Here is a 15,882-nt window from a genome sequence, read left to right as displayed (position 1 = left end):
AAGCAATAAAAATGTATTAATTTGATTACTAACTAATATATGTTGAACACAAACTCTAATATGGACAGTTTTACAATTTTTAGACGATAAATTATTATTTACCTTTCAAATTTCGATTGAACATTTCTTTTTTCTTTTTCTATTTCCTTAAAATTAAAAAGAAATTTTTATCACCCCATGTGACACAAGTGGTAAATATTTGTACAAAAGAAAATACGAGCAATGATAGGTTGACCACCCCATGTGACATACACCCCTTGCACCTCCACACACTAAAGTGACATGTGACGACATGGCCCTCACACACTCATCAACTTTGTCTTTCACTCTCTCTTCTCCCTAGTGCCACATGGGAGTGTACAAGGATGGTAAAAAAATGGTGTCATAATTAATCAGAAAATAGTTGGTGTTTGTTCCAAACACAAACACTCAATATAGTTTAAAGAAATTTGAATATATTCGTTTTATCAAAAAATATTATAAAATATATTCACAATTTTATTGACCTTTTTAGTACCAATGTTCTTTTATTTTTAAAAAAATAAAAAATTAGCCTTAATTGAAACTTGTGGCATGTAAGCAAATTGGGCATTTTAGTGAAACTTAGGTGCCATTTATGGTAGGAGACACAAATAGGTCTCCTACGGTAGGATATATAGAAGACTGCTTTTTTTTTTTTTTTGCATGTGGATGTACATTACTAAATTATTATTGAGGTAAATGTTATTTAAAGTAATTCTTTTAACTGTAGGGCAATTTTGAGATTTCCTTTTAAATAAAATTTTATTTACCCACTTAGATCTGGAATAATTGCTCCATCGTTGTTTGTGTTAATTGCTCTCTCTTCTCCCTCTATAGTCTATACTCAACTCACCATCACCATCTTACTCTAACCACCACCGCTGGCCGCCGTTTTGATGAATCACCGTCACCACCGGCCACCGTTCTCCGTCACCACCGGCCGCCGTCCTAAAATAACCTAGCTCCACCGAATCTACACTCTAGCTCCAGAAATACAACACGCATTTCCACTTCTCACCACCACAACGTCGTCCGCCGTCATCACCACCATCAGATCGCGATAGTTTCAGTGGAGAAAGACCTGCACAGAAGGGTGAGAAGATAGTGAGTCCTCACCACCGTGGCTTACACCCACACAGTCATCACCACGCCGCCGTCTTCACCACCATAATATCGCAGAGAGGTCGCGGATGAGAGACAGATCGCAAAAGTTTCGGAGAGAGAGAGATGAGATATGCAGAGAAAAGTTGACGACGGTGGACAGTGGCTGGGATTAATCTGCAAATCTTTGTTGAAGTCGTTGCATTTTGAAAAGAAGACAATAGATGAGGAACGATACATCTGTTGTTCAGATTTGTCAAAAAAAAATTCAACAATGTCAAAAACACCCCTGTTAAATTTGATTCCAAAATCAATTGCCTTTTTTTAAATAATATATATATTTAAAAAATAAAATTTCAATGGGTTAGATAACCTGCAAATCTCACCCATTCAAAAGCTTCCTAATACATCAAATGGTTGATATTCAATTTATAACAAACAAACAAAAAAAATTAATCAAGTCTCCTACGGTAGGAGACCTAAACAGGGTGCCTACCGTAGCCTTTGCCTGAAACTTATATTAAACATCATCAAACATCTTCAGGCTTTTTGTTGAGGCAGGAATGAGACATGTGATAATTATAACGAGAGGTTTTGAGTGTTATCAATTCCATCAGAAAATCACATGCTCCCACAATATTGTGTCATTTAATCATTTCATAGAGCTTAATAAAATCATTCTGTCTATGTAAAATCGACTTCTAATTGATGATTTGTATCTATCAGTCATTTAATTTTTCCCATTATAAAAAGTTAGGGTTTTTCTAACCTGTGCAATCTTGCACAGCTTAAGAGCTAATAAATGCACCATTTTGTTGGGTTTCTCTAATTCTTATTAATGATGCAATTAATTAGTCTTTTTCTTAAAAATTGTTTTTTTTCTCTCATAGTTTTTTTTCTAACGTAAACCTATTATCACTCTTTTAATTAGTCTTGTTATTGCCTCTGTCTCATCTCATCTTGCCAGAAAATCTTGCCGCCAACGAAAAAAACAAAACTACATGATCAGAGAATTAAGAAGAAGCTCTTTGAAAGTTTGAATTGAAAAAAAAAAAACAACAATTTTGAAGGTTTGAGTTAGAGAAAAACAACGATTGACTATAAAATTACGGCGCTTGAAGGAGTTGAATTTGCAAGAAATTGAGAATGGTAGAATTTTGATCTGACCAGAACCAAGAGTGTGAAGCGGTTTCTTCGCCAGAGTTATTACCGTGAAATGTTGACCCGAAAAACTAGTGGGCAGATTTGGTGTTATTTTGAAGAAAGCTTGATGAATGGAGTGGAGGAAGAAAGAATAAAAGGAGAGTCTATGAAGAAAGCTAATTGAATACATAAGAGAGAGAAAAACAATTAATTTACAATAAAAAGAGTCATTAATAAGAATTAGAGAAAACCAAAAAAATAGTGCATTAATTAGCCCTTAAGGTGTGCAATCTTGCACAGGTTAGAAAAACCCTTATAAAAAAACCTGCATTCACTCACTCAACATCACTCATTGGAGACAACTAAAGTATTTTTTATAATTAAATTATTCTAACAATCATTTACAAAATGACAACGAACAAATATAGGAATTTTGATAACTTTAAGATATGAAGGAAAAGAGCGTCACAATGCCCTTAATTCAATGCCTTTTTAAATTTACAATTGAGAGACATACATTTGTTTTCTTTTATGAGATCAATAATTGTTGGAATAATTATGAAAAAGGAACGTGAATACTTTTACAGATTTATTGCTAAATTACTTTTCTTCATAAGTGTGAACTTTCTAAACGAGTCTTATAATAACGGAAGAACATATAGTAACATTTTTACGATATTATATATAATGCATGCCGTTGTCTCTGGTATTCCTACATCTCCAACAATATAAAAATAATATTGAATCAAGTTTTCAAATAAAAATTGGCAGGAGCCTCCAAGGGCCAAACCCCCTCTATATACATGAATGTGAGATAGTTGAGCGGCATACAGCATTTCCATAGGCAGCAGCAAACAATTGATCAATCCATTCAAGCAAGACTGCTTGTTTCATCCGTAGCTATTTTTGTACGCATCGTACCATAAAGTTTGGAATTATAGAATCAAGGCACCAGATCATGTACTTTTATCCCATTGCCCGGTAGAACTGTACGTTTATGTTTCGATCTCGGCTTAGTTTGAAGTAAGTAATTGACCTAGAAACAAATGAGTAGGAACATAACTGAGACCTATCTATGGTAAACGGATAACAGTCATTCTATATATAAGGCAAAAACATCCACACAAATTGAATGCAAACAAAGACTTGCATGTGATTCTTTCGAAACAATAAATGTTAGAAAAATATCATATGCAGAGATCCAACACTAAGAAGGAACAATATTTCAACACAAGGCAACAATGAAGATATTCAATTATCAATATAAGATCATTACTGTGCACGCGCGCACGCGCACACACACACTTAGGGTATGATATTACCATATATATAAACCTCTATTGAATGAGAGCATATGGAATGCATCATTAATACGTAGCAACATTAAGCCAAAATGGTTGTAACAAGATGATAGGAGAAAACAACTCAACAGGAATCATACAACCTTGTCCCTGTTAAATGACGGTGTTGAAATGGTAGGAAGCCACAACTAAAATAGAAATGTGGATAATTTCCCACAGGGGTATGCAGGCAGTTCGAAACAATTTTGCTAAAAATCATGGTCATTCCCCCAATAAACATCACAAAAATCTCAGTAACCAACAGTTACAGTAGGCATGCAACCAATACGGAGGGGAATTGTTGAAATGCACTCACCCCAAGATACAGCCAATGGAATATAATTTCCCTGGCAGCGATAATTTTTAAATCCAAGATTTACATACTGCTGGTGTGTAGACAGTCTGCAGCAGAAACAAAAGCAATACAAACATAACAGGGTCATCAACCTCATCACAAAGAGGCCCATCAGAATGATTGGATATAAAATTATGAGAGGAGAGGGCACCTGAAAATTGGTTGTGAAAGTAAGAGTTGCAAGAGAACACCAAATCACAGGGAAAGTATGTATTACCACCTCCCATCAGTGATTAACATAATCTTTCTCAGCCTAGCAACCTATGAAAGAAGTGTAAGCAATAATCAGCACAAGAGAACGGTCAAGATTGAACAATGACCAATGAGTTGCATATAACATAAACCTGTGCTGTTGGGTATCTCATGGCACAATCCTATGAACCATAATTATAGCTAAATTGGTGGGCTGGGTAGATAAGGATGTGAAATTTCTATTTATTTATTTTTGACGTGCAAACTTGGAAGCTGACTCAATACAAATAGGCGGAAAATACTTTGGTGACTTTGAGTTTTGGTGACTTTAATGTATTTGATTGATATATAAATGATTAAAATAAATTATTTTGATAAAAGAGAGTGATTGGTTAGGAGAGAGAGAGAGAGAGAGAGAGAGACAAAGTCACAAACTCAAAGTCACTTAAGTGGAACCCCAAGTAGGCAGGGTACTCATGTGCACCACAAACAAACCAGGAGGGAGATAGAGATGGAGAAGATAATGATTAGTGCAACAAAGTATCTTACAAAAGTTGGCATTCATCCCACTCTGAAGAAAATAACAGTCACTGATTGATGTAAAACTTATATAAGAAGAAATGTTTCTTGAAGAACATGAGAAATGAATTTTGTATGTTTTTCATCATAGGAACAATCCTACGCTGTGCAAATAGAAGAATCGATAAGGTCAATTGATGTTTTCCGATTGGGAACCCCTTTAATAAAAATGGGGTCTAAGATTTCAAGCACGAAGGTATAAACGACAATGAAAGATGAAGTAATAAGAACAGATAACTCCAATCTGTTGTTCAAATCAGGTCAGCCAAAAGATCTAACTGATGCATGCACTGAGTTTACAGGTAATCCACCATTAGAATTTAGTTTTCTGTTTAAGATGGTCACTTGCCAGGAAAACAAAGTTCCAGAGCCACTTGATTTGGATCGATCAACTTTTATCTGGCACCTTTATTCTGTTCATGGTTGCCAAGACAGCAATTTTCCAGAGCCCACTTGATTTGGATCGATCAACTTCTCTCAGTTACATCTATTGCAGCTTCTGGATCATTGGTAACGACGACCCAAACCAAGAATTGCAAGAAGAACCCTTGTGCAGAACCGCAAAAAAGTACAGGCCATGCAACTGAAAGAATATTAAGATTTTGTACCAGGTTTTGTTGCCATATGTCTTTCAATCAATACATCCACAAAGGAGCGAATCTGCATGTTTCAGGCACTCAATAAATGTCAGTGATGAAGAAAACAATTAAGAGACTGTCAGAAGCATATGTAGAGCTTTGCTAACAAAGTAGACACAACAATTATCAAAAAGATTAGGAAAAGTAAATCAATTAACTTTGCAGCCAGTCCACCAAACCCCAAGAAGCTGGAGTCCAAGCAGTAAATAGCTTTAACATTAGTGACATGAATAACATTTTTTGGAATGATGCTTCTTGGAGCCATGGAATTAGTAAATCAACGACCTATGACACAGAAAATAACAAAACATACCTTATTCCTTCGCTTAAAATCTAGAAAGTCACGAACAGTCATGGCTTTTTCTGCATCCGTTGCTTGCTCCATGACCTGAAAGAAAACCACATCCCACATAAGATGGTATTCTACATCAGTTATTCCCTATTATCTCCTACCTACCAAATCACAGTACCATTTTCTTAATTTAGCAAACACAAACGATAAGCAAAGAAGTGGAAGATAAAAATTACCTTTGTTGCACTTTTCTTCATTATTGCCTTGTATCCATCCTTGTCTAGCTTCCTAGCCTTATACAGGGGCATAAGTAGTGATCCAACATAGTCAACAACAGCCTGTTTAATATGATCTGCTCCTCTAGAGTGACCTTTAAGGGCCTCCTTATTTACAGTAACCTGGGAAACAGAGCTCTCATTTGCTATACCCTCATGTTTCCAGCTGGGTAAGCTTGAATAGGCATTTGAGTCCTCCTCATCCTTCAAATGACTGGTTGGATTAGAAAAATGAGAATCGGCTTCAGCTGCTTGACATTGCCATCTCTCTATGGCAAGGTGGTCTTTTACTACCCCATCACCAGTTGTGTCAATCCAAGCTTTTGTATATAGATTGCTGTCCACGGCAGCACTTTCTCCTGAGCGCTCTCCGAAATTCAAATGACTGGCGATCTCATTAGAATGACTCCTCTGTGAGAGGTTGTCAACTGGTATATTAGAATTATCAAGATTTACACAAGCAGTGGAAAAATCAACAGACCAGTCCCTGACTCTGCAATTCCTAGAATCAATCTCGGAAACACAATCTTGCCTTCCGAAAAAACCACCAGACAACTTTTTTCTACTATCATACTCATCATTTTGTGAATACTGTTCCCGTCTAGCAAACTTATGGAATGAGGGTATCTTCGGAAGCTGTAACAGTGTACTGCACCTAGCTTCTGCAGAGGCATATGCCTGCAAAAAACAACAGCTGAATCTTTAAGGAATGTGGAAGCCAAATAGGGAAAGGACCACTACTTACCAAATTATATAAAATTAATTATCGGAAATTCCTAACATTAATTATGCCTAATACCCGCACCTCACATATTTTTATTAAGCATTCAGCAAGTGTAAAGTAGCTACAAATTTAAGAAATTTGTCCCAAAAGAGTTAAATGTATGCAGCATCAAGTATTAGACACAAGTTGCAAATGCACATGACTCTTTTGTTAAAGGTTGTGCTTCATGGAGAAGATCCATGGTTAAAAGTTAAAACAGTGTGATTCAACAAACTGGGAAGGAACAAAAGATCAAAGATCTTAACCATAGGAGAAAAAATATTAACTATCTCACACTTTAAGCAATAAACACAAACGTCAACAACAAAGCACGAGAAGGTCATCCTGACAAATTTCACAAGGGAATCGAAAAATGTCTACAGCACGCTAAATTTCGGTGGCAAATGTGTAGCTCAATTAGCAATTAGAATAATATTTAAAATGCCAACGCCTACTGCTCTACAAAACTATGAAACTACAATGGCACACAATTTCAGGTTAACAAATTGACCATAAACTCGTACTTCACATAGAATACTTAAAAACTTAATATTGAATATAAGCTGTAAAAAGGAGGGGAGCTAGCAGGTAAAAAACTGGGCTAAAAAACTTGCGGCCATTATTTGAGACCCCAAAAAAATTGGTTAATTTTGCTCATACCAAACAAATTTGAATCACAGCAATACTTTTTCACAGCAATACTTTTTTCCCAGCACAATAACACATTAACATTATAGTAGTGTGCACCTAATAACTCATCATATTATGAAATCTAGTACAAATGCATAGAAGGAAAGTGGGTCAAGCAATTTAGCTGTCACTAGCAACTAATCTTCAGAAGAAAAACTGATTCATGATCTTAAAATTCCAAGAGAAACAAACCTGAGCAGCAGCAATTGCTTGAGTACGGGCAGCTTCTGCAGCAGCTAAAGCAGCCTTTTCTTCTTCAGACATTGCATAGTGGTTTCTTTCCTCCTTAGTAGCTATTTTGTCTATTGAACCTTGGGACCTGGAAGAACTGACTTCATGCCTTGAGTCACATCCTGATGGTTGTCGTCCTTGTTTGCTGTGTAATTTCTTCGCATGTGTGGTGGAAGGTGAATTGCTTCCAGCAGACACAGGATTCAGCAAGCCTCCTTTATTCTCAATGGCACCCTGATGTGTGCTCAAAGGAGGCTTTCCCGAAGCTGATTCTTTTAAAGATTTTCTCTTTGATAATTCTACAGTAGCTGCTTGTCTTGACAACTTCAATCCCCCATTAGAAGCTTTTTCCTTACGGAAAATTTCAAGCCATACATTGACCAATTGACTAGCTATAGCTCGAATATCACGGCTAGTGTGCACACAAACCTTTTCCTTCACTGTTTTCCCCATTCCTACACACAATAAAAGAAAGGTTTACATAATATTTCTACATGACTCCATCCGAAAAAATAATCACAAGCATAAACATATCCTCCACTTGATAAGTCATATTTCATTATGCTGATCAAGTGATAGGAATGGATAATCATACGAAAAGATACTAGCATTGATATTAATATAAAAGTGCATCTTATCAAATGGTACCGGATAAATTATTCTCGTCTCGCCCAAACCAGGTCTCATAAGTTACCCAGCTACTTATTCCTCAAAATATAGGATGCACTCAAGCAAAATAATAAAAAACACTTGACATAAATTCACACATTTGCAGGAATAGATTAAAGTAAATTCGTACACAAAAAATTAATAAAATAACTACCTGATAAGCGTACAGCACCTAGATCAGTCGACACACGCACAAGAAGACGCAAACAATGCCTCAAGAGTTGGGTACCATCCTTGCCCATTGAGTCCTGTGTTTAGATATGAACTATGAAGCGCATAATGTAAAAAAAATTCTATAATCATAAGATTAAGATGTTTAGTTTTTCAATAGCTTGCATTTACATGAGCTATCTACGAAAAAAATATACAAAATAGGGAATAATGCACCACACAGTATAATAGTACCAGTATCCAGGAGTTGAGAACAGTTAGCCCCTCTTTACTTCCAGCAAAGGACTTCAAGTTTCCAATAGGAAGACTTAGCAATTGTTTGGCCACATGCAAGCGCCCGGCATTGGTTTTCACATTGAGGAACATTTCCCTTAATAAAGCTTCCCGGGTTAAGATTTGAGCACCCTCAAAAGAGTTCTTATACATTATGTTAGAAAGTTCAAGTGCATCAAGTCTCTTTATTATATCCCTAACTTCATTCCTTTCGGTGTCCAACTGTCCCTGTGCAGCTTCCAATGCCTCTACCTCTGCAGTATTATCATTTCCGGTGTTCAAAATGTCAATTATGCGAACAGCCTCTCGTAGTCCACTCATCATTGCACCACCAACAGTATCAGGGTGCTCTTTGCAGGTTGCTTCACCAGCGAAAAACAAGCAGTTATCAACTGGTCTTCCTATGATGTCATAGTCTTCTCCTGATGCTCCAACAGCAACATAAGAGTAAGCACCAAAGCTATAGGGATCCCTGCCCCAATCGGTCACAACATATGCAACAGGATCAGGAACGGAATCCTCCCCAAAAAGTTTTCGAAGAACCTTCAATGCATGGTTGACATGATCTTGAGAGCTTAAACTTTGACCATCTATGGCTGCCTTACCAACCACTAATGCTATAAGGACAGGAGCCCCAACCGTTTTCTTGACATTCCAGAACATAAAGCAGTGACCTCTTTTGCTTCTCTCCTCAGCTGTTGCTCCAAAGTAGTCCACTGCATCATCCCAAAACACAGTAGGAAATTCCAAAATCACTTTATTGAGAACTCCAAAGCCAAGACGCTGAATGGAAGAACATTTCCACTCTGGCAAAGAGGGGGTGAACTGTATAGTTTCAGCCTTCAAACAGCCAAGTGGGACAGTAATGAGAACAGCATCTCCAAAAAACTCACTGCCATTCAATGTAGAAACTTTGACTTTATTATTCTCGCCAGGTTCCTTGATACCATATGACACATTTGTTACGGCGTGGTTCAGGTGAATAACAAGCCCTTCTCCGAGAGACTCAACAACAGTGCTATAACCTCCTTTGATCATACAATGAGGTCCCCCAAATCCTCCATACACATCGTCTTGGTTCCAATGGGGAAGAGAAACTTCTTTAAGCAAAGAAGCACAACCATATTCCAAATGAGCAAAATGCCAATCCATAACCCTCCTCTCTTGAGGATCCAAAATCTCCTCATCAAAATTTTGTTCCATAGCACCATCTCTTTTGGAATCAAATGGATGATCTGCAGAGTTACTTTGCTTAATTTCTTTACTACCTTCAGAGTGTCCCGTGCGACGAATCTTAAGGGCGTATTCTAAACCGTCTTCAAGAGACATTTTCATTGCTTGTTCGCCTTTCCGAGCAACAACCAGTACCATGTCATCAAGAAGACTGTTGTATTCAGCTTCCAATGCTTCATCCATATCTGCGGGAACTTTTTGTCCAGTTACTATGTCATATAGAGGGCAGTCACTGTTTAACACTGACAATTCAAGGCCAAGCTGAGCACAAACCAACGAGGAAGGATCTGGTCTTCTCTCGGTGGCCACATCAGCCTCTACACCTGTGATAATGCTGGCACCAAGATCCACAGGGACAGAAAGAGATGAGTGATCTGTAAATACCCGACCTCCTATTCTATTCCTAGCCTCAAGCACAGTTACGGTAAAGCCCTGACGATTCAAGTGGCGAGCAGCGGTTAGCCCAGCAGGACCAGCTCCAATGATAATCACTCTCTTTTTAGCCTCTAAATTGGACTGCAGAGTATCACCTATCTGATCACCTAAGGCATGTGTAACACATTTAGATCCATTGTTTTGCTTTGCAACAGCAAGCGAAATCAATCTGCAATCGGGAAACCCATCCTGAATCCCGACGTTTTCCTGGTCATCATAATTTTTTCTTTCATATTGTGGCATGTTTGATGAATCCGGCATTGCTTCATTAACATGCATCATGCCTTCTGTAGCTTCAGTTGCCAGGTCTTCAAAATCCTTTACTAGGCCATCGTTAATATCCATAGAAGCATATGACATTTTAGTCTGACCAACAATAAAAGAAACTCCATCTTCAGAGCCAGCCAATGAAGCTGTGGAACTTTCCTCGAATCCTTTTTCTTTTACAAGTTTATAACAATGTCTTGCACTGCTCTCAACATTCTCCTTTTGAGAGGCAACTCCAACATTTATATAGCCCTGCCAAAACGATCTTATCATTTTGAATTTCCAATTGCACTAGCAAATAAACACTATTATGTATTTTCTGAAAGGAATTCATTCCAAATTAATAAACCCAATAAATATGCATCCTTATACTCTTGTAGTAAAATGACAAAGGAAATGAATATCAGTGGCTAAACAACATGGTCAGGCGAACAAACTTACATGTTGATCAAGAAATGCATAGACCTCCCTAATAAGAGAAGAACGGGAACTTTCATTCTCAGAACGGGCATCACCAACTCCACATTCAGAAAGAGGTAAAATACGTGTGACATCACTGCTCCATAAGCTTAAGATCTGATTCCTGCAATTGAATTTGATGAGTTAGAACTTATTACGATAATCTTCCCAGTTTGAAAGAGGTGTAACAAAGTCATCAAATCTAGCTAAAGTCTGCTTAAGAAACAAACAGAACCCAATATCAAGGTTATCCAGTTCACGCAATAAGTAGTGTGCATAGCATCAAAGAAGATACTGCAATATGCTCATTCAGGTTCCTAAGATTTTATTACAGACTATTAAAAGAGACGAAGAAGCATAAAAGCAATAGAAAACTAAATTGCAGCACCAAAAGAAGAAATCCAAAGATAGCGGCTAGTCAAGCAAGAAAAGAGTGGTGATAATAGTATAATACAATATAGTTAACTGGTAATATGTTAAACAAAACTATAATCAACTTATGAATAAAATAAGTTATAGTAGTTATTGTGTATTACAATAGAAGAATAGATGATTGAGATGGCTTGCCCGCAAAACATTTTTAAAATGAAGAAGTCTACCCAAATTTGTTCATGGAAAACTATAGCAAATAAATTTTTTAGGATACTGTACAAAGGAACTCAATCATACAATATACAACCCAACAGAAAATTCCAAATAAACAAAAAGAAAATAAAGAAAGATAAATTCAGCCCAAAGTTATAGGAAGTCTGCAATTAAGCACCTTCAACTTTTCAAGTTCCACCTAAATACAAGAGTGAGTCCATTTCACAGAACAATATGCACTGACACATATAAAATTCAGGAACAGAGAATGGCAAAAGAGGATGAATAAAAATGAAGCAACAAACAGGCATCTATATGCACGTGCTTACTTTTCCCTTTATTTTTATTTTTAAATGACCACTGACAAGTTGTTCATCTGCTCAATTATACAAGTACATTTGTAACCCAGAACTTACAGCAAGTCTTCACAATCCTAATTTTCACGATTAACCAGCTAAAGCAAGTAACACATTCAATCATCAGTAGCAGGATCTAAAATTGTTCTCTGTATTTGAAGCACAGGACACCAAAAACCCAACATACAGCAACCTTTCTGACATTTGGGAAAAAACAATGGCAAGCAAATAAAAATACTTGTTTGAAAGCTTAACTACCTGCAATCTAAATATTCCTTGAGACCACCTTTACGCTTCAAGATCTCCTTAAATTTTATTTTCTCAATTGGACAAACTGCACAAGCTTTCAGCCCAGCAGATACTGCCGCTACTGCAACATTTTCAGAGTCCTCGGCATCATTCAAAGAGGAATCCTGCTTCACTCTTGTTTTAAGACTACGCTCACCATCTGCAGCACCATGGCTTTCATTTAGAGCTTTATCATTTATTAAAATCTCCCAATCAGCATCCCCTTCATAAGTCATGTCACCATGCTTATGCATTTTGGTCTTCCGTATTGTACGAGGATTGCCTGATATCTTACCACCATTATCAGCAAAATCAGACACAGAGGCATGATATTCTGCAACGTTCCCATTTTCATCTGGAATTGAAGATTGTATAGAGCATCCATCAGATTGAATTGGATCTGACACAGAGCTGCATTTCAGAATTGAAGCAGTAGAATATTTTGGAACATCACACATTTCCAGAGGTTTGTCCGGGTGATTTGACTGGACAACCAATTCAGATTCATTGGCATCATTAGGCACAATAGCGGATAAACTACCACTGGCAATTGCATCAAGTTTTTCAGGTGAAAAGCCTACAACATCTTGCACTTCAGCATTTGCATCCGAAGTACTACAATCATAGCAATTTCCACCAGAAACAAATTCAGTATCCATTTTTATATCTCCATTGATTGATGATTCCTGGAGAGTCTTTCCAGAAACCATGGCATCATTTTCCTTCAATATGTTTTCATTTGATTCTATCAAGAGCCCGGTGTGACAAGTTAACAAAATTTCTTTCCCAAAGGAAGTGGCAACATCTCCTTCTGAAGCACCATTACACACCTGCTCTTCTGCTATTGCATCAACTGATTTATTGAGCTCTTTTGAGTCAGAAAATCCACATACCCCATCCCCCACGTTAGAGGGAGAACCAGAATCAATTACTTCAACATCTGGTAACATGTCCGAACACTGATTCAAACTATCATCGTTAATTTTTTCTTGCAATGCAACCTTTTTGTCAGAAGCACGACAAACATCTTCAACCTGTGCACTTGACAATTGCTGCCTATCTCCATCACAAACGATAATTGAATTAGAGTGATCAACCGACGATCCATCTGGAATGTTTGAATCATAAATACCCTTAACCTTTTCCTCCTGTAAACATTCATCACCACCCTTTTGTTCATCCATTGTAGACACCAAACAAAACGTGTCAGATTGCTGCCTATCTCCATCGCAGGCAATAAGTGATTTGGAGTGACCAACCGATGAGCCATCAGGAATGCTTGAATCATCACAGATACCCTTCCCCTTTTCCTCTTGAAAACATTCATCGCCACTCTTTTGTTCATCCACTGCAGACACCGAACAAAACGTATCAGATTCCTGCCTCCCCTCAACCAATTTCAACGCAGAAGCAGATCCAGATCTACTTTCAACCGTTAAATCTACATTTTCCGTTAAACTTTTGCATCCATGTTTCAACCCACTATCAACATTCCGATTCCCTCTTTTCTTCTTCGATTGCACCTTATGGAAAATCACGGACAACGATTCTTCTTCCATATTCTGATCAGCAGAATCATTCACCTGCATATCATTATCACCAACCATCAAATCCACCTTTTTCTCGTCCTTCGAAACACTCCCAGATCCACTACCAACCAAACCATCATTCAAACCAGATCCCTGATCCCTCTTTGGACCCTTCAATCTCTTCCTAAAGCTAGCCAATGGTTCATTATCATCCATAACCCTAGAACTATCATTTTCCCTAATTCCACTCTCTGATGCAACAAAATTAACCTTCTTCTTATTCCTCTTAATCTTAAACAAAGAACCAATCGGCTCATCGTTATCCGAATCAAAATCAATTTCAATTGGTTTGGATCTCTTCTTCTTCTTCAACCTCAAATCTTGATTATCATCCATTTCTAAGAACCCTAATTTTTCAACTGAATTTGGAAAATTGTTGAATAATTCTTCAATTTATATGATGAATTTGAACTTGTTGATCATCAGAAAGCTGGAATTCGTGAATGAATTGAAAATTGATGAATCCTAATTGAAGAAAAAAAAAGGATTAATTAATAAATAATAACGATAATTAAGTAGTGTTGAATTGCAGGTTAGTGAAGAGCAAAGAGAGTTTAAGAAGAAAAAATACATACAGTATAGTAAACAAAATATATAAGTATATATTGATAAATTAATAAATATAAATATATAGATACATAGATAGATTTAGAGAGAGAGAGAGAGAGAGAGAGAGAGAGAGAGAGAAAGAGTTAACTGTGTATGCTTTGCGATGGAGCTTTCTGCATGCAGATTCGCGAATTGTGGGAGAGAGAGAGAGAGAGAGAGAGAGAGAGAGGTAACGAGAGTAACGGCTTGTGACGTGAAGGGGGAAATGCTCGCACGCACGGTAACTTGATGCGTGACAGAGTAGTGTCACCAGAGACTATGGTAATTAACTAATTTTTTTTTTAAGGATGGTAATTGACTAATTATCGTTGAAAAAAATTTAATCTTTAAATTATTACTCTTCTTCAATTTAATTCTTAAATTATATTTCACTCGATCACTATCATAAATAAAAAAAATCACTTTTTAAATTTATTGAATAATTTATGAACATTTTTTTGACAAATAATTTATGAACATTGTTTATAATATAGATTAGATACATCTATTATTGAATTAACTTTTTTTTAGGAAAATTCTTCAATTAACCTAATTTTTTTTTATAATGACGATAGAAAGGAGTACAAATATACCCCTCTGATACTTTTTATATACAAAAACAAACAATTTTTAGATTCATTGAATAACTAATGCATTTAGCCTATAATATCGATCAAATACATCAGTTATTCAATAAATCTAAAAAATTAATTGTTTTTTTTATAAAAATGCACTAGATGGGGCTACTAAATAGTCCATAAACTTTTTTTTTTTTTAGAGAAAATAGTCCATAAACTTAAAATATATGAAAACTCATCGTTTTAGTTCACAATATTTTCAATACAAACGACTAAATTGATGAGGTTTTTCATACTTTAAGGAATATTTAATATATGGAAATAGTGATTAAATTGATGAGAGGTTGAGAATTAAAAAACTATAATGATAGTTTATGTAAATAATGTATGTCTAGTGATATGTTGCGACACAAATTAATCTTAGGGAAATAGTCACTTTAGTCCCTGAATGAGGAACGAATAGTCACAATAGTCTTCCAATGTATTGAAATTTCAAAATAGTCATTGATTGTGTATTTTATTAGTCAAAATAGTCCTTAATATTAAAATATTTCGTTAATATTGTCATATTAGTCCTTCAATAGACTTATTTATTATCGTATTAGTCCTTATACGTACTTACTTATTGTCGTTTTAGTCCCTATATAAAAAGTATTATTGTGAGTATTAAGGGATTATTTAAGCGTTATGGACTATTTTGACTAACAAAGTGGTCAATCAGAGACTATTTTAGAATTTTGATACATTGAAGGACTATTATGACTACTTGCT

General features: G+C 36.3%; 1 protein-coding gene across 3 annotated transcripts; it reads right to left on the bottom strand.

Moving 5' to 3' along the window:
* Nucleotides 1-2,924: 2,924 nt before the first annotated feature.
* Nucleotides 2,925-14,749, bottom strand: LOC146951799 (lysine-specific histone demethylase 1 homolog 3-like). 3 transcript variants are annotated; one of them, XM_085755902.1, is made up of 12 exons: nucleotides 14,643-14,749; nucleotides 12,327-14,410; nucleotides 11,110-11,251; nucleotides 8,695-10,920; nucleotides 8,444-8,537; nucleotides 7,582-8,075; nucleotides 5,898-6,614; nucleotides 5,683-5,757; nucleotides 4,305-5,391; nucleotides 4,112-4,221; nucleotides 3,922-4,007; nucleotides 2,925-3,301 (listed from the first exon to the last, which is right to left on the bottom strand). In XM_085755902.1, the coding sequence occupies exons 2-9, from the start codon at nucleotides 14,279-14,281 to the stop codon at nucleotides 5,326-5,328; spliced, it is 5,769 nt and encodes a 1,922-aa protein (XP_085612028.1). In that variant the 5' UTR covers nucleotides 14,282-14,410; nucleotides 14,643-14,749; the 3' UTR covers nucleotides 2,925-3,301; nucleotides 3,922-4,007; nucleotides 4,112-4,221; nucleotides 4,305-5,325. The 3 variants fall into 3 exon arrangements, with proteins under 3 accessions (XP_085612028.1, XP_085612038.1, XP_085612019.1); XM_085755912.1 differs by having other exon boundaries at nucleotides 4,702-5,391; XM_085755893.1 differs by having other exon boundaries at nucleotides 5,081-5,391.
* Nucleotides 14,750-15,882: the final 1,133 nt, after the last annotated feature.

This window comes from Medicago sativa, chromosome 1 (genome assembly GCF_051527215.1).
Source record: "Medicago sativa cultivar Bolivia chromosome 1, Bolivia_mono, whole genome shotgun sequence".
Lineage (NCBI taxonomy): Eukaryota > Viridiplantae > Streptophyta > Magnoliopsida > Fabales > Fabaceae > Medicago > Medicago sativa.
Note: the sequence above shows the minus strand (reverse complement) of the source record. Positions and strands in the feature narration are given on the sequence as shown.